Raw genomic sequence first — 19,515 nt, 5'->3', positions numbered from 1 at the left:
GGGCCGGGCTGTGGTGCTAGAGGTAAGGTGCCTGCCTTGCCTGCGCTAGCCTTGGATGGACCGCGGTTCGATCCCCCGGCATCCCATATGGTCCCCCAAGCCAGGAGCGACTTCTGAGCGCATAGCCAGGAGTAACCCCTGAGCGTCACCGGGTGTGGCCCAAAAAAACCAAAAAAAAAAAAAAAACAACAAAAAACAGGGACCAGAGAGCTAGTACAGCTTCTAGAATGTTTGCCTTGCATGTAGCCAATGTTTGTTCACTTCACAGCATCCCACATCGTCCTCTGAACCCTTCCAGGAGTGAATCCTGAGCTCAGAGCCAGTTGTAACCTTTGACCACTGCTGGAGTGGCCCCAAACCAAAAGAATAAACAAAACCAACTGATAAATATCAAAAAGGTAGCTCAGTAATAAAGCTCATCTATACCTTACATTTATTAGTCTGCTTTTGAGCAAAAACATACAAACACAGACACAAACACATGCATAAATCCTGTAATGTACCAATCATTATCTGATGGCATTTTGTGCACAGAATATATGATACAATTAGAAGCCAGATGAGAAGGTAATTATTCATCTCATATTATGCCTAAGGTTAGTAATATTTTAAAACTGTGCTTTTTAAAACCAGTGATAATACACTGGGTAGGGCATTTGCCTTGCTTATGGCTCACTTGGATTTGATCTCTGGCATCCCATATGGTTCCCTGAGCACTGCCAGGTGTAATTTCTGTGTGCAGAGCCAGGAATAACTCCTCAGCATTGCAAGGTGTGGCCCAGATAAAACAAAAAAATTGTTCTTTTGGGGTCAGAGCGATTGCACAGCAGTAGGGCGTTTGCCTTGCATGTGGCCAACCTGGGACAGACCCAGGTTTGATCCCCAACATCCCAGATAGTGCCCCGAACCTGCTAGGAGCAATATCTGAGTACAGAGCCAAGAGTAACTCCTGAGTGCTGCTGGGTGTGGCCCAAAAGCCCAAAATAAAAATTTGTCCTTTTGACTTTCTTGTTTCTGACAATTGTATATCTTTGTTCCTGCGACTGCCACTCTTTTAGCTGTCTCTCAAATTGATTTAATATCTTAAAATCAGATATTTTACTAACGTGGTAATTGTATTTAAGTTCTAGTCTTTTCAAGATGAAAGTTCTTTAGTTGGATGACCCTCTGTGAAGCCTCATCCACCCATTCTTCCTAGGTAACTTGACTTTACCTGCAAGACCCCGCCCATTTCCTGGGAGGGGTCTTGGAAAAGGTAGATAAGGCTTTGACTAGAGGGGATTAGGGCCTTTTGGTCTTTTGCCAGCATGGAGGTCAAAGGGAAGATGGTTGACAGGAGTTAAGATGCAGGGCTAGGGGCCGGGTGGTGGCGCTGGAGGTAAGGTCCCTGCCTTGCCTGCGCTAGCCTAGGACGGACCTCGGTTCGATCCCCCGGCGTCCCATATGGTCCCCCAAGAAGCCAGGAGCAACTTCTGAGCGCATAGCCAGGAGTAACCCCTGAGCGTCACAGGGTGTGGCACAAAAACCAAAAAAAAAAAAAAAAAAAAAAGATGCAGGGCTAGCTAAGAATGGCTGAATGCTTAAAAGGTTATGATATAGGCCACACATGTGGTGGATAGGGCATGAATAAAGTTGATGCTTCCTGATGCCTGTCTCTGGATGAGTCTAATTCCGCCGTTCACCTAAACCTGGGACCCGCCAGCTGAAAGGGGATTGCGGAGCCACGTGGCCTGGGATGGCAGAGAAAAATCCCTCCATCCATCCACCTCTATCCAGCACCATCGCTAATTATTTAATTCTACACCTCTGAAAGCTCTTTCATGTGTCTTTTAATCAGTTACTTGTGTATAAAGGGCATAACTTCAGATTAGTGGTGTTTGCTGGGTTTTCTTTTTTTTTTACTTGCCCAATTTTCATGCCCAAGGATGAAATGGTAGCTTTTGTTTTGTTTTGGGGTCACACCAGCAGCTCTCAGAGGTTACCCCTGGCTCTGTGCTCAGAAAGCACTCCTGGCCAGTTCAGGGGACCAGATGGGATGCCAGGGATCAAACCTGGTTTGGTGTTTAAGGCAAACATCCTCCCCGCTGTGCTATTGCTTCGCCCCCCCTGGTAGCAATTTTATGTTTAGCTATTTGCTTCTGTTTAGTATATTGCTCTACCAAATATCGCAAACTGTTTTGAAGATGGAATTAAATTAGGAGTGTGTTTCATAGTTTATTAAATATCCAGGGTATGTAAAAGAATGGTGTTAGATCTTGTGTGGGAGGCTGGTGATGTGGTTGAGTGGTAAAGCACATGTCAAGTTTGTCTAGTGTCGTTTGATCTTCAGCACTGCAGAGAGAAAGGGAGGGAAGGAGAAAAAGGGAGAGGGAGAAAGGGGGGCGGGGCAGTTAGAGTGTATTAGCTTCTAAACCTTACTATGTTATCAACCTGTCTTTATACAGTCTTTATACAGTTCTTTTTTTGTGGGGGCCATACCCGGTTGTGTGCAGGGGTTACTCCTGGCTCTGCACTCAGGAATTATTCCTGGCTTTTGCTAAGGATGCTAGGAATTGGAATGCTAGGGATTGAACCTGAGTTGATCATGTGCAAGGCAATAGCCCTACTCACTGTGCTCCAGCCCCTGTGCAAATTTTTGATGAGAAATGAATAAGATAAGCAAGAATGAATAAACACACTGACCAAGATTTAAAAATATTTACTTGTGGGGGACAGAGGCATAGTACAGCTGGTTATGTGCTTGCCTTGAATATGGCCTACCCAGGCTTGACCTCTGACACCCCATCTGGTCTCCGAAGACCAGCCAAGAAGGATCCCTGAGTGCAGAGCCAGGAGTAGGCACTGAGCACCATCAGGTGTGCCCCCCCCTCCAATATTAGGATTAAAATGACTCTAAAAGTCACAGAAATATATGACAGCTATAAATAATGATGAACAAAATGTTTTGGTTAAAAGGAGTGCACTAGAATTTTTACTTTTAACATGATCTTGTTTATAAAAGACTTTAAAAGATGAGAATGCAGACAGTATTAAAGTGAAAATATGAAAAGAGACCTGCCAGACAGTACAAAAACTGCTGGTAAAGCCATTAACAGCAGACAAAATAGACTTGATTGTAGTGCCATTATTAGAGATTGGGAAAATGATGTAGGCTGGAACGAGTTCAAAGGATAAGGGTCATTTCTTGCATGAAGCCAACCTGGCTTTGATCTCCCTCATACTATATATGGTTTCCGTAACCCTGCCAAGAGTGGTTGCTGAGTACAGAGCAAGGAGTAAGTATTGAGCACTGCCAGATGTGACCCAACCCTCATTCTCCACCCACAAAAGATTACATAAAAACAAAAGGCTCACAGTACTCACAGTGAATCGGGAAAATAGCACTGGTTTAAATTTGTGTTTGTGTAATATCTAGAGCAAAAATTAATAGAAAAAACATGAAAACATTTAATTCTAATGGAAAGCTTTGTACTTTGAAGATACTATTACAAAAGTAATGCCAAAATCTGAGACCATATTTGTAAATCTTACCTTATATCTGCAATATATAAAGAATGCTTTTAACTCAATAATGGAAAAGATGCTTGACAAAAGGTTAAATAATGAATGGGGGGGGCAGAGAGATAGCATGGAGGGTAAGGAGTTTGCCTTTCATGCAGAAGGTCATCGGTTAGAATCCCGTAGTCCCATATGGTCCCCCGAGCCTGCCAGGAGCTATTTCTGAGCAGATAGCCAGGAGTAACACCTGAGCATCTCGAGGTGTGGCCCAAAAAAAAAAAAAATAGGGGAGGGGAGGGGCTGGAGAGAGGAGAGATGGCATGGAGGTAAGCTGTTTGCCTTGCATGCAGAAGGTTGTTTGTTCGAATCCTGGCATCCCATATGGTCCCCTGAGCCTGCCAGGAGCAATTTCTGAGCATAGAGCCAGGAATAACTCCTGAGCACTCCCGGGTGTGACCCAAAAAATAAAAAAATGAATAAGGGAAAAAAATTGAATAGGGTATGGCTAGAGAGATAGCATAGCAGGTAAGGTGTTTGTTTGCCTTGCACGTGGCTGACCCAGATTTGATCCCTGGCACTCCATGTGGTGCCCTGAGCTTTGCCAAAATGATCCCTGAGCTCCTCTGTGTATATTACCCCCCTCCCACAAAAAGGGAACAGGCCTTGGGCTGGAATGCTTGGGTAGGGTGCTTGCATTATACACAGCTGGCCAGGGTGGATAAGCTGCACCCCATAGGCCCCCCTGAGCCTCTCCAGGAATGATTCCTGAGTGCAGAGCCAAGAATAAGCCCTATGCATTGTCAGGTGTGGCCCCAAATAAAAAACAAAATAACATGCTCAGTAGTAGCATACTATGCATGTATAACACCCTGAGTTTGATCATTGGGAGACCCATCCTTTCTCCCCTTGTACCCTTCAAAAGAGAAAGCAATAGACAAAATTTCGAGTCTTTATTTTTCCATGAAGATATTTAAGTGTGTAATGAAAATGTGAAATGACGCTTGACATAAGGTAAGCATCAGTCATCTGGGAAATGTAAATCAGAACCTCAGTGAAATATTTTAAACCACTTGAGAGGATGTAATTAAATGGACGGTAAAGTTATGGAGAAATTAGATCTCTATGCGGTGGTGGAAAAATAAAATTGTGCAACCACTGAAGGAAGTTGTTCAGTATTACTTTAAAATGTTAGAGGACCAGGCCAGAGAGATGGCATGGTTGGCAGGGCGCTTGCCTTGCATGTGGCTTATCTGGGTTTGATTCTTGGCACCCCGTGTTGCCCCCTGAGCCCTGCCAGGATTGATCTTTGAGCACAGAGCTAGAAATAAGCCCTGAATATTACCAGGTATTTTCCAAAACAACAACCAAAATGTTCAGAGGCCCAGGAGAGATAGTTCGTTTTCTTACACGTGGTGGATCCATGTTCAATCCCCCAGTATCCTAGTATCCTGGATGGTCCCCCGAAACCCCCAGAAGAGATCCCTAAATATAGAGTCAAGATTAAGTCCTGAACACACACACACATGCACACACACACACACACACACACACACGCACACACACACACACACACACACACACACACACACACACCAGATGTAAAGGAGTTAAGGAACATGGTTCACACACACACACCAGATGTAAAGGAGTTAAGGAACATGGTTCAAGTCCCATAACCGCATAACTCCCAAAGCTCCACTAGGTGGCCCAGGTACTCCCTGGTGCCATCAAACTACATTAGTACCACATCTTCAGACCTTGGCTGACATTGCCAAGAAGCATAAGGAGGGGCCCCTGGGCCTCCTGAGGACTTCTTGAAAGACACTCCCCTTCCCAAATTTGTTTTATCTTTTTGTTTCTTTTGTTTTTGGGTCACACCTGGCAGTGCTCAGGGGTTACTCCTGGCTCTATGCTCAGAAATCGCTCCTGGCAGGCACGGGGGACCATATGGGATGCTGGGATGCCTCCATGCTATCTCTCTGCCCCCCCTCCCCAAATTTTTTTAAAAAGAGGATTGGGGAGAGAACTCAACAGTTGAGCATACATTTGTCATGCAAGAGACTAGGATCCAGTTGCTAACACCTCCTGAATGTGGCTCCAACATTTCCCCCCTCCAAAAAAAATTTTTTTTTTTTGTTTTTGGGTCACACCTGGCAGCGCTCAGGGGCTACTCCTGGCTTCACGCTCAGAAATTGCTCCTGGCAGGCACAGGGGACCATATGGGATGCTGAGATTTGAACCACCATCCCTCTGCATGCAAGGCAAATGCCCCACCTTCATGCCCCCTCTCTGGCCCCTCCAAAAAAATTTTTTTTTATTTTTTTATTTTTTTGGTTTTTCGGGCCACACCCATTTGATGCTCAGGGGTTACTCCTGGCTAAGCGCTCAGAAATTGCCCCTGGCTTGGGGGACCATATGGGATGCCTGGGGATTGAACCTCGGTCCTTTCTTGGCTAGCGCTTGCAAGGCAGGTACCTTACCTCTAGCGCCACCTCTTCGGTCCCTCCAAAAAAAATTTTTTTTTAAAGAAAGGAAAACCATTCTATAACTAAGCAGTTCTAGAGGATTGAAAATATATCCATTTAAGAGCTTGTAAACAGCTCACAGCTTGCTCCTCAAGCGCATGTTTTCCCTGAACATATCTAACTTTTATATTTCTTTGCTTGCTTGATTTCCACTCTGGAGAAGCATGTGTTCTCTCAAGCATTTACTTTTCTCTTCCCTCATTTTTCTCAATGTGTTTCAATAAAAATTGTCTTGCTTCACCATTTTGCCTACTGAATTCTTTTCTGTGGAGGGCAAAGGTGATTTTTTTTTTTTTTGTATGTGGAGGGTCCTCCACACATACAAAAAATAAAAAGACCTTGTAGAAAGTCTTCTAAGCAGCATATTCATAAAGCAAGAAATGGAAGCAGCCCAAGTTTATAAACACGTGAATGGATAAAATGGTGCATCTATGCAATAGCATCTTAATTATAATACAAAACAGTTCTAATTATGTATGACTGATCTTAGAAAGAAGCTAAGTACACACATACACAAAAGAAAGAAGTATTTTTTTTTTTTGGTTTTTGGGCCACACCCTGTGACGCTCAGGGGTTACTCCTGGCTATGTGCTCAGAAGTTGCTCCTGGCTTGGGGGACCATATGGGACGCCGGGGGATCGAACCGAGGTCCTGTCCAAGGCTAGCGCAGGTAAGGCAGGCACCTTACCTCTTGCGCCACCGCCCGGCCCCAGAAAGAAGTATTTTTATTCGATTTATGGGAAATATATGTGGTAGAAATAATAGAAAAAGAACAGAGAGAAGAAAAATGTCTGCCCCAGAGGCATATGGGGGAAGGCGGGAGGGAAATGGGGGATATTGGTGGTGGGAATTGTGCACTGGTGAAGGGTATTGAACAGTTTATGACAAACTCAATCATGAACAACTTCGTTGCTGTGTTTCTCATTATGATTCAATTAAAAATTATTTTTAAAATATAGAAAAGTCATTAGCCAGACTTAGGGATAATGTTTACAACTTTCCCTTGGAGATACTAAAATGTCCTGGAATAGTAGTGATAGAACCAAACCTGCATAAGGTGTGTTTCCTCTCAGTCCTTTGAGCTATCTCCCAAAACCCACTGAATCTTGAGGAAAGGTAAAACTTATCAGATGCTGCTTCACGTAACTGAAGAGAAATGAGTAGTGTTTTTATTTTCTGTTTTTGTTTTTGGGCCACACTCTGCAATGTTCAGGGGCTGTTCCTGGTTCTGTGCTCAGGAGTGACCCCTGATGGTGCTCCAAAGACCATGTGCGGTGCTGGAATTTGAACAAGGGTCTGCAACATGCAACTTTAGCTTCAGTAGTCACTCTCTCCAACCCTGAATATTTTTTGTTTGAGCCACGCCTGGCAAAGCTCAGGGCTTACTTCTGGCTCTGTACTCGGAAATAACTACTGGCAGTCTTATGGAACCCAAGTCCACTATGTGGAAGGCAACATCCTAGCCACTGTACTATCCAGCCCCTTGAGTTTTTTTTACCCCCCTAACACCCAAGCAGTGCTAGGGACCACTAGTGGCAGTGCTCAAGGGCACATATGTACAGTACCAGATGTAGAACCAGCATCAGTTTCAATTGAGGCAAGCACTATAAGTCTTGTTCTCTCAGGCCTCATCACCTTAAATTTTCAAATTAGAAATCTAGGAATTGTTTTATAAGTTCTTCATCTGCATTTGCCTGTGACTAGAATAATCTGTATTTTTTTGTTTGTTTTGTTTTTGAGCCACACCTGGTGCTGCTTAGGGCTTACTCCTGGCTATGCGCTCAGAAATTGCTCCTGGCTTGGGGGACCATATAGGATACTGGGGAATCGAACCATGGTCCGTCCTAGGTTGCCAAGCACCAGGCAGATGCTTGCGCCACCACTCTGACCCCTGACTAGAATAATCTTAATGTATGTGTAGCAAAGCCTCAGACTTCAACCCTTCCTCAGACATACTTTGAGAATCCCTGAGCTATAATTATTCTTAGGTATTTCTCTTTCCCTATGCCAAAACTCGGGTTTTTTTCATTTGTTTGTTTTGTTTTGATGGGTGGGGTGTTTGGTGAAGGCACACTCCTGACTTTGCATTAAGGGATCACTCAGCAGGTTCAGGGGGACCATATTTAGTGCCCAGGATCTAACCCAGGTTGACCACATTCAAGGCAAACATTCAACCCCCTGCACTATCACTCTGGTCCATAAAACACTCAGAAAAAGAAACTAGGTGCTAAGCGGTGGAGCAAGAGGTAGGGCATTTGCCTTGCATGTGCTAACCTAGGACAGACCACAGTTCGATCCCCCTGGCGGCCCATATGGTCCCCCAAGCCCCAAGCGATTTCTGAGCACATAGCCAGGAGTAACCCCCGAGTGTCACAGGGTGTGGCCCAAAAAGAAAAAAAAGAAACTAGGGTCAGAGTGATAGCACAGCTATAAGTGCTTTGCACACGGCAGATCCTGGATGGACCCTAGTTCAGTCCTTGGTATCACATATGGTCTTCCGAGCCTGCCAGGAGCAATTTCTGAGTGCAGAGCCAGGATTTACCCATGAGCATTGCTGGGTGTGGCCCAAAACAAAATATAACAAAAAAGACTGTCATTTATGACCAAAGAGATAACTAAATGGTCTTTGCATGTGGGAGACCAAGGTTTAATCCCTAGCCACTCACTACTGATCCCCAAGTACTGGGTGTTGCCGCCTCATAAAACCCAAATAATTTATTGTTTTGTTTTCCGTGTGTGTGTGTGTGTGTGTGTGTGTGTGTGTGTGTGTGTGTGTGTGTGTGTGTGTGTGTGTGTTCCATGTATACCTTTGTAAGCAGAAGAAAACAGTCAGGTTAAAGATCATGTACTTTCTGGGGTCAGTAATGTAACTCAGTGGTGGATATGAAGCCCTGAATTGTTCCCAGCTGCAACAAATTCTTCCACATCACCAAAATATAAGGCGTTTATGTTTTGATGGAACTATGATGGAGAAGTGAGATAAAGCAATGAACCAATGTAGTCCTGAGAGAGACCTTTGCTCTACGTTTGCCACCCAGCTCTGGTATGACTTCTTTACCTTGGTTGAGCCTCCCTACTTCCCAGTGAAGGAAATCTGGTGGTCCCTCATTCCACTTCTTTCTCTAGGTGCCCTTGTGATCAGCAGTTGGTTTTCCCACCACCAAGTGAATCATTGCCAAGAGATGATTGTAGAATGTTGTGATTAAAACTGGTTTCAGTGCTATACAAGAGAATGTTTCTTTGGAAATGGATTCTTTTACATTGTAATTATTGTCAGCAGTAGAACTCCCATTCAGATGGTTAGAAATCTTTGGGGCTCAAAATAATGGTTTTATTTTTAGTCCTCTCTGGTACAAAAATATATGTGAACAGATATTCTAGAGGTGGATAAACACTCAAGCATATGAAAAGAGGAATTGAATTCAAACTTTAAAATATGTGCTTTTATATAGCTTGGCATAAGACTTGAACATATAATAAATATTTTCCTTCAGGTAACAGCTGCTTATAAAAAACAGTCATCTGTGTGTTTGCTTGGCAAGGACACATTAAAACTAAACCTTAGTATACAGAATAGTCAAGTTATAAACTTAACTTTAGCATTTGGAATACCTTTCCTCACAGATACTGTTCTTTGCACATGAATATGAATTTGTTAGTACTTTCACATTAATAAGTTCAGGGATTTATGCTGTTCCAAACTCTATGCTTAGTCCAGACTAGTCCATAAAAATAAGGGCATTTTCCTGGCTCTCTACTAAAGAATCACTCCTGGCAAGGCTTGAGGGGCCAAATTAGGTACTGAAGATTGGACCCAGGTTGGCCCTATGCAAGCACCCTACTGCTGTAATATTTCTCTGGCCCCACTTTGTAGCATATTGTCTAGGTCAGTGTTTCTCAGCCTTTTTGTTTTGTTTTGTTTTGTTTTTGGGCCACACCCGGTAGTGTTCAGGGGTTACTCCTGGCTGTCTGCTCAGAAATAGCTCCTGGCAGGCACGGGGGACCATATGGGACACCGAGATTCGAACCAACCACCTTTGGTCTTGGATTGGCTGCTTGCAAGGCAAATGCCGCTGTGCTATCTCTCTGGGCCCTGTTTCTCAGCCTTTATACAGTGGACTATAACCCTCCCCTGACCTTCCCACATCACCAAAATATAAGGAGTTTATGTCTTGATTGAAATACAGTGGAGAAGTGAGAGAAAGTAGTGAGCCCCTCTTCCTTACTGTGGCCCTCCTGTCTTACTGGTTGACCCCCTAGTCTTGTGCCATGGCCTCCCAGTTACATGGTCTCTTACTTCTGGCCCCCTTGGAACATCTTGTCTCAAGATGTCTCAAGACATCTCATGTCTCTCAATTGGGAAATGCTGGTCTAAGCCACCATAATGGTGGAAATAAAAGCCCAAATTTCACCCTTAAACTTTAACACTTAATAGTGGTTTGGTTAGGTGCTTGTCTAGCACACAGCTGACCTGGGTTCAATCCCTGACTCACATTCCATCCAATAAGGTCTCCCAAGTCCTATCATGAGTAATTCCTCAGTACAGAGACAAGTACTCTTTGAGGACCTCTGGGTTTCAGTTTCCAAAAACTGAAAAACAAACAAAAATAATAAAAAACCCCACAATAGGGGCCGGGCGGTGGCGCTAAAGGTAAGGTGTCTGCCTTGCCAGCACTAGCCTAGGACGGACCGCGGTTCGATCCCCCGGTGTCCCATATGGTCCCCCAAGCCAGGAGCGACTTCTGAGCGCATAGCCAGGAGTAACCCCTGAGCGTCAAATGGGTGTGGCCCAAAAACCAAAAAAAAAAAAAAAAAAACCCACAATAATTAAAAAATATTTTCTCCAGAGGGGCCAGAGCAATAGTAGAGCTCATGCAGTTTACCTAAATTTAATCTCTGGCATCCCATATGGTCCCCCGAGCACTGCCAAGATTGATTTCTGAGCATTGCCAGGTGTGGCCCAAAAACAAAAACAAAAGCAAAACAAAATTTTCGCAAGAAACTTTTTTAATAAAGCCTCGAATAAGCAGAGGAGGAAGGGACAGAAGTCTAATGCAATTTCACTGAGCTGAAGTTGTGTTTTTGTCAAGGCTATGTTCTTAACTGTGAGGTCTCAGGGAGCATTTTCTTTTTTCTTTTTTCTTTTTTTTTCTTTTTGGGCCACACCCGGTGACGCTCAGGGGTAACTCCTGACTATGTGTTCAGAAATCGCTCCTGGCTTGGGGGGTCCATATGGGACACCAGGGGATTGAACCATGGTCTAACCTAGGTTAACACGTGCAAGGGAGACGCCCTAATGCTTACGCCACTGCTCCAGCCCTTCATTTTCTTGACTTTTCAAGCTTCCTTGATTAGTGGCTCCTTTGTCCATCTACAAAGCTAATAGTGGTGAGTTGAGACTTCATGTCTCAATTCCACCACTGTTTTGTGTGTGTGTGTGTGTGTGTGTGTGTGTGTGTGTGTGTGTGTGTGTGTCTGTGTGTCTGTGTGTATCTGTATGTGTGCACATGCCCGTGCCAGGAATGGAGCGTGGGGCATCATACTTGCAAGTCAAGTATTTTATCACTAAACTAGATCTCTTGCCCCTCCACCTAGTTCTGCCTTCCTCTCAGACTTGTGATTATATTGGCTCACTCAGATCATTCAGAATTATGTCCCTATTTTAAGGTCGGTTCGTTAACAGTCTGCCGTATCATATACTCATGGGTATATGAACATTGGTATGAGAGAACTTTATTTTGCCTACTATACTTAGTTTGGACAATAATAATTCCAGTAAATTAAAACATTGTATGTATTTGATCACTGAAGATATTATTTGGCCTGTTGTTAATAATGGAGTTTTATTCATTTAAAATTTGTGGCTCATCCACCACCAGGAGTAAACCCTGAGCACCACTGGGTGTGGCTCCAGGGTTGGAGCAATTGCTCAGTGGATAAAGTAATTGTCTTTCATGTGGCCAATCCCAAAATCAGTCCCTGAGCACCACCAGGAGTCATCCCTGAGTATAGAGCTAAGAGTAAGCACTGAGCACTATTGAGTGTGGCTCAGAATGGAGGGACAGGATAGAAATTCAGGCACTTTCCATACAAGCAGCTAATCCCAGTTCTATATCCAACATGGTTCTCTTAGAACCCTGAAAGTAGCTCCTGAGCACAGAGCCAGGAGCTATCCAGGAGCACTGCTGGGTGTGGTGGTGACTCATTTTTATTTATTTATTTTTTTTTTTGGTTTTTGGGCCACACCCTGTGACGCTCAGGGGTTACGCCTGGCTATGCGCTCAGAAGTTGCTCCTGGCTTCTTGGGGGACCATATGGGACGCCGGGGGATCGAACCGAGGTCCGTCCTAGGCTAGCGCAGGCAAGGCAGGCACCTTACCTCCAGCGCCACCGCCCGGCCCCTGTGACTCATTTTTAGAATGCTATAATAACTAAAGCCTTTTCCAAACCTTTCAGGGAAGTGTAACAGCAATGACGGTATTTTTTCCTCTGGATACCGCGCGTCTTCGACTTCAAGGTGAGTATATTTTTGTAGTCATCGTCTCCCTGTTTTTGTTGTCAGTAAGTTACAAGTCAGGGCCAGAAAGATAGCAGAGCAGTAGGGCTTTTGCTTTGCACGCAGCTGATTCAGGATGTATGGTGGTTCGAATCCCAGCATCCCATATGGTCCCCTTTACCTGCCAGGAGCGATTTCTGAGCACAGAGCGAGGAGTAACCCCTGAGTGTGGCCCAAAAACGAAAACAAAATCATCCATTTGAGACTTTTTAGGTGGGTTTTGGAACCATTTCAGCTGTATTCAGATTCTTCTCTAAGCTTTATATTGGGTGTTCCCTTTCAGGAGTGCTAGGGGTCTATGTGGTGCCAAGTATTGTTAGGAATTGGTAACACCCGACAATCATCGAGTTCTGAAGTTAGCTAAGGAGATGGAAGAATACAATAGGAGGTTGTTCATACAAGAGAAATGGCAGTGCACTGAAGCTGCTGAAGATCGTTCTCAGAGGATAATCTCTGAAATTTATACTCTTTGGTCTTGTAGTTGATGAGAAAAGAAAGTCCAAAACCACACACATGGTGCTCCTGGAGATCATTAAGGAAGAAGGCCTGTGAGTACTACCTAACTCATCTCTGTTAGACAAGGAAGTTCATTAGGATTGTTAGGAGACTCATCTTCTGTCCATTCTCGTAGCCTTCTCATGTTACGAATCTGTAATTGCCTGCTTTATCAGTTTATCAGTTTCTATTTCCTTGAAGTTCTATGTTGTTTTCTTTTTTTCTTTTTTTTTTCACACCCGGCATCGCTTAGGCGTTACTCCTGGCTGTCCGCTCAGAAATCGTCCCTGGTAGGCACAGGGGACCATATGGGATGCTGGGATTCAGACCACCATCCTTCTGCATGCCAGGCAAACACCTTACCTCCATGCTATCTCTCTGGCCCCAAGGTTCTATGGTTTGCCCTTTTTTTAATCACAGAACTTGTTTTATGGAAAACCAAGTAAAACCAAGAATTTGATATAGGTCTTCAGAGACAGATGAGTGAACATGTTACATGTTGCGTGTGGGAAGCCCTGGAGCCCAGTGAGCCAGGACTAGTCCTTACCTCTGCTGCATATGGCTTGGAAATCAGAACAACTACAAGTTGTTGGCTTGATTCCTATCAAATGCATTCATATAGATTAGCATTTTTCTTTTTTTTTTTCTTTTTTTTTTGTGTGGTGTGTGTGTGTGTGTGTGTGTGTGTGTGTGTGTGTGTGTGTGTGTGTGTGTGTGTGTGTGTGTGGTTTTTGGGTCACACCCGGCAGTGCTCAGGGGTTATTCCTGGCTCCAGGCTCAGAAATTGCTCCTGGCAGGCACGGGGGACCATATGGGGTGCCGGGATTCGAACCGATGACCTGTATGAAAGGCAAATGCCTTACCTCCATGCTATCTCTCCGGCCCCAGATTAGCATTTTTCAAACCTTATGGGTGTCCATGTGTTCCAGGGTATTCCAAAGAGACTATCACCTAAACAAATGGGAACAATGGCACAAAACTAGGAGGCCAACTGGTAGCACAGGAAGAAAACAAAGTCAGTAGGGGCCACAGTTGAAAAAAAGATTAAGAAATGCTGATGTAAATCATGCACCTCTTTTTTTTTTTAACTTTTTTTGTTTTGTTTTGTTTTGTTTTGTCTTTGGATCACACCCAGCAGTGCTCAGGGGTTATTCCTGGCTCTCCGCTCAGGAGTCAGTCCTGGTGGGCCATTGGGATGCTGCAGATCAAACTTGGGTTGGTCACTTGCAAGGCAAGCACCCTACCCACTCTATTATATCTCTAGTCCCCAGCCTCTGTATAATTTCAATTTTCCCATTTTCAGTTTATAAACAGTCTGGGCAGATATGGTTTTTTCTTTTTTTTCTTTCTTTCCCTCCATGGTGGGGTGATGGCACATTTGGCTGTGCTCAGCCTACTCCTGGCTCTCTGCCTAGGGATCACTCCTGGTAGCAATAGGGGGACCAAATAGGGCACCAGGTCATGAACTGGTCAGCAGGTACAGTCTTACCTGCTGTATTATAGGTCCAATACAGCAGATACGTTTTTCAGTATTAGTGTAATGGGGGAGTAAGGCTCTTTCCTTGAGCAATACTGGTATGGCTCAAAAAAAAAAAACCAAACAAACAAAAAAAAAAACCCAACAAGTTCTTGGTTCATTGTAAAATAAGTCCCCACATTGTGTCACACATTACCCCCCCCCCCCATGCCAGACCATGTTTCTACCTTCAGGCAGATGGGTCTGAAGAAGCAGAGTAGAGGCAAAGAATTAATAAACCAAGCCAGTCTGGAGAGAGTCGTGGAGTCAGTCGCCTCATGGTCTCTAGCACCAAATTAAAACTCACTTTTCTTTATTCTCTCAGTACAAAATCCACCATCTGGGGAGGGTTAATCCAGGTGGGCTTCTACAGATCAAAAGGGATAAGTTTAAAGGAAGGAGGATGATGGGAGTATGCCTTTGTTTTGGGTTAATTAGCTGGGTGTCGTCTAACAAAATAAATGGTTATTTTATTATTCAGGTGCTTAAATTGTTTTTGATTTTAACTAGGACAGTCCATTTAGTTCCTGGCTTTATCATATGATCATACCCCGTAGATTTCAATTCACTTAATTTTAGGTATTCTTGCCTATAATAAAACGTGAATGTTGCTTTGTCAACTAAAAGCTGTAGCTAAGTTGTCTCTAATCTTGTCTATGAATGCATATTGTTTCTTTGATACCATTAATACTAGAAACTATCTTTTGCTTTGAGCTTCCTTCAGAATATAAGGCATGTGTACAGTTTGGAGTATTTTGAAGTGTAGCAGTAAGAATATGTAAATGATGATAAGCCTAGGGTCCTCTCTGCTCATTTTTAGCGGCTTTTGTCCTTCATCTTTATTTTCTTACCTTTTTTTTTCCTTTAGCCTGGCACCATATCGAGGATGGTTTCCAGTTATCTCCAGTCTTTGCTGTTCCAATTTTGTCTATTTCTACACTTTCAATAGCCTCAAAACCGTCTGGGTGAAAGGTCAGCGTTCTACTACTGGCAAGGACCTGGTAGTTGGATTTGTCGCAGGTAATACGGTTCTAAACAGCTTATGCTTCTTCTTGAAAATGTATTGGACTTGCTTGTCTCTGTGTTTCCTTGCATATTTCATTCTGAAGAAACCTGTGTCTCCCTTGAACATATATTTCCTCTCTCTCTCTTTCTCTCTCTCTCTCTCTCTCTCTCTCTCTCTCTCTCTCTCTCTGTGTCTCTCTGTTTCTCCTCTCTCTCCTCTCTCTCCTTTCTCTCTCTCTCATTTCTCTCTCTCTCATCTTTTTTTGTTTGTTTGTTTTGTTTGTTTTATTTGTCAGCCAAAGAGGATAAAAGGATGTCGGAGACATCGTACAGTGGGTAGGGTGTTTGCCCTGAACAAAGCTGACCTGGATTTGCTCCCTGGCATCCCACATGGTCTCCTATCACTTCTTGGAGTGATTAAGTGCAGAGCCAGAGTAACCCCTGAACATCATTGGGTGTGGCCCCAAAACAGAAACAAATAAGAACAAAACACAGGAGAAGCCTTATTCACAATTTGGGGGTAGGGTTGAGCCAAATCCAACAGAGCTCAGAGATCTGTGAGATAAAATATAGGCACCCCCTAAAAAAAATAATTTGCTGTATCTTCTAATTATGATGCTGTATCTTCTAATTATGATTTTGTTTCCTTGGTTTAAAAGTGGTGGAGGACAGAGACAGTACAATGAGTCAGGTACTTAAACCTTGCACGTAACAAACCCGGTTTGCTTTCCAGAATCACATTTAGTCTTTCAACACTACCAGGTGTGGTCTCTGAACACAGAGCCTTAGTAAGCTCTGAGCACCACCAGGGATGGCTCCCCGCAAAAAAATAATATCCCTTGAGTTAGAACAACAATCATTAAGTAAGTAGTATGTTAATGTTTCTCTGGGAGCTGAAATAATAGCCACAGCTTGGAATGGGATGATTTACGTAGCCTCATAAGCAGACAGTGTTCTCTATTATTCAGCCATATGCATCAGGCATGAGTAAGCTTGACTTTTCTTCCATGGAATGTTACGAGCTTTATTTTTCTTAAGAAATGCAAAATTTAGTGCAGTTTTGGATTCTCAAGCATTTTGAGTATTCTCAGAACTCATAAAAGTGATGCAGTTAAAAAATATCTAGCTCCATCTATTTTGGCTTAAAAGATGTGAAAAAGTACTTGAATTGCTCTTATAAAATTTTGAACTACAACATGTTTTTACAAGGACATTGTGTTTATGTCTTTACATTACTTTTTTTTTTTTTTTTGTAGTTCAGATTGTCCTTAGAATCCTTAGTGTTTCAGCTCACTTTAATAGAATGTGAAAGTGGGGCCAGAGAGATAGCATGGAAGTAAGACGTTTGCAGACGTTTGCCTTTCATGCAGAAGCTTGGTGGTTCGAATCCCAGCATCCCATATGGTTTCCCCGAGCCTGCCAGGAGCGATTTCTTTTGTTTTGTTTTGTTTTTGTTTTTGGGCCACACCCGTCGATGCTCAGGGGTTACTCCTGGCTGTCTGCTCAGAAATAGCTCCTGGCAGGTACGGGGGACCATATGGGACACCAGGATTCGAACCAACCACCTTTGGTCCTGGATGGGCTACTTGCAAGGCAAACGCCGCTGTGCTATCTCTCCAGACCCAGGAGTGATTTCTAAACATAGAGCCAGGAGTAATCCCTGAGCGCTGCTAAGTGTGACCCAAAAAATAAAATTAAAAAAAAAAGAATGTGAAAGCAGAATATTGTATTATTCAGGAAGTTTTGATTTCTAAATAATTTTTTTCTTCGTTATTGGGCCACACTTGAGTGTGCTCAGAACTTATCCTTTACTCTGCACTCGGTGATTACTTCTGGCAAGGCTCAGATTAGATGGTGCTAGGAATTGAACCTGAGTCAGCTGCATGTAATGCAGGTGCCCTACCTGCTGTACAGTCCTCTCATCCCATTAATTTCTGAATAACTTGATGGGCAATCTTTGTTCTTTATCTAGGAAAATATGTGGACTCCGCCTCTTCTCCCAACCCTGTGATCTTGGGGTCTGAGTGCAGTAATCTGATTTGGGTAGGAGGAAGCTATTGATTTTTCTATAAAGTGATGTGTACACTGGCAGAAATACATCGAAACATCTGGGAAAATGGGCATTTATTACCATTCCATCCTGATCTTATGAGCACATACACTTTTTGAAAAGGAAACAAGAATTTCTTTGTTTTGGTTTTGGTTTTTGGGCCACACCCAGTGACACTCAGGGGTTACTTCACTCAGAAATCGATCCTGGCTTGAGGGACCATATGAGATACCAGGGGATCAAACCACAGTTCTTCCTAGGCTAGCATGTGCAAGGCAGATGCCTTACACCCTGCACCACCGCTCTGGCCCCAGAAAACTAGAATTTCTTGATAAAACATAGATTATGATCAGAGCGAATTTTAATGTATGAGTGTACTAAGTTATAACTGAATATGACTTCCTGGTATTACATGAATCAATAAATTGCATAATAATTACAATAATCCAATTATATAAATCAATAAAAATATAACCAGTAATTCATAAAATGCCTTGAATGTCCACCATCTTGAGAAATGTATGTTCACGGTATTTCTTAGAGAAAGGTGTCAGGTTGCTTAACTCTTGCATCTCTGGTGACAAATGAAACAAATAGAATTTGAATCTGTACTCTTTTGCCAAGTTTTTCTTTGATTAAGTAGTGTTTTTTGTAGTATATTTTGAGATTCTTTAAATCAGAGCATTCTTTGTGCTATATTGTGTTTAAATTATTTTCACTGAAGAATTGTCTCGGATTGTCTCTTGGTTCTTTAGCAAGAGTCAATAGCTCAATGTATGTCTGTTTGTTGAATTCATAAATTAATTTGCTGCTCACTGAATATTTATATAATATATGGTACTATGTGTTTAGCATTTTGTTTACAGTCCTATAGGGCATTTAAAATAAATTTATAATCTTTTCAGGACTGAGGAATATTTTAAAATCTCAAGATGTTAAATTGAGATCATATTTTTTCAGGAAAAAAAGATCCCCCATTATTTAGTTTGGTTTTACTTCTGGTTATATACTCAGGTCACTCTTGGTAGGGCAAATCAGCCATGTTCAAAGCAATCACCTACCCTCTATACTACAGTGTCAACCCTTTCTATTTTTTGGAGGGCACACCCAGTGATGCTTAGGGCTTATATGCTCAGTAAACACTCATAGTGATTCTTGTGGGGACCATATAGAGTCCCAGGGATTGAACCCAGATCAGCCTCGTGCAAGGCAACAGCCTACCATTGTACTATCTAGCTTACCACTGATTTCCCTTTTATTTAAACACATAATTACAAAGTTGTTCATGATTGAGTTTCAGTCTTAAAATGTTTACCACCCTTCACCCCTCCACATCTTCCACCACCAGTGTCCCCAGTTTCTCCATTCCCCACCTCTTCCTTTTTTTCTTTTGCCTTTTAGGCACTATCTGTGGTTTACACTGTTGTTAGAGAAGGGGTACTATGCATATTCCTGGATCAACACCGAGTTGATCCCCATCCTTAAGCTTTTTAGGATCATGATGCTTGTGAAACTCACATGTTCTTGTTGACTTTAGGTTGTTTTTTGTGGTTTATGTAAAATCAATCCCCACATTGTGAAATCACCCCACGTCCCATATTTCCAACCCCGGGTGAACTGGTCTGAACTCTCCTGAACCAGTCAGGAGAGACTCATGGAATTTGTTTGCTTCTTACCTTGTGGTCTTTTTGCCTGTGCCAAGCCAGACTGGCTTTTCTCTATTCTCCCAGTCAAATTATACCCAAAGTGGGGAAGGTCCAATGATCCAGGTTGACTTTTATATATCAGGGCTTCTACATATCAAGGGAGGATATATTTAAAGGAAAGAGGAAGATGGGGGAAGGCTTTTGTTTTGGGCTAATAGCTGGAT

The 19,515-nt window shown here is 43.0% G+C and overlaps 1 protein-coding gene across 1 annotated transcript in view; it reads left to right on the top strand.

Annotated features, from left to right (window-relative positions):
• The window catches only part of SLC25A17 (solute carrier family 25 member 17), a 44,780-nt gene that overhangs the window by 12,415 nt on the left and 12,850 nt on the right, over positions 1 to 19,515 (top strand). The window contains exons 2-4 of the mRNA XM_049771680.1: positions 12,480 to 12,540; positions 13,061 to 13,127; positions 15,459 to 15,610. Of these exons, the coding sequence (XP_049627637.1) occupies positions 12,480 to 12,540; positions 13,061 to 13,127; positions 15,459 to 15,610 (280 nt within the window). The remainder of the gene's footprint in view (positions 1 to 12,479; positions 12,541 to 13,060; positions 13,128 to 15,458; positions 15,611 to 19,515) is intronic.

This window comes from Suncus etruscus, chromosome 4 (assembly GCF_024139225.1).
Source record: "Suncus etruscus isolate mSunEtr1 chromosome 4, mSunEtr1.pri.cur, whole genome shotgun sequence".
NCBI lineage: Eukaryota > Metazoa > Chordata > Mammalia > Eulipotyphla > Soricidae > Suncus > Suncus etruscus.
Note: the sequence above shows the minus strand (reverse complement) of the source record. Positions and strands in the feature narration are given on the sequence as shown.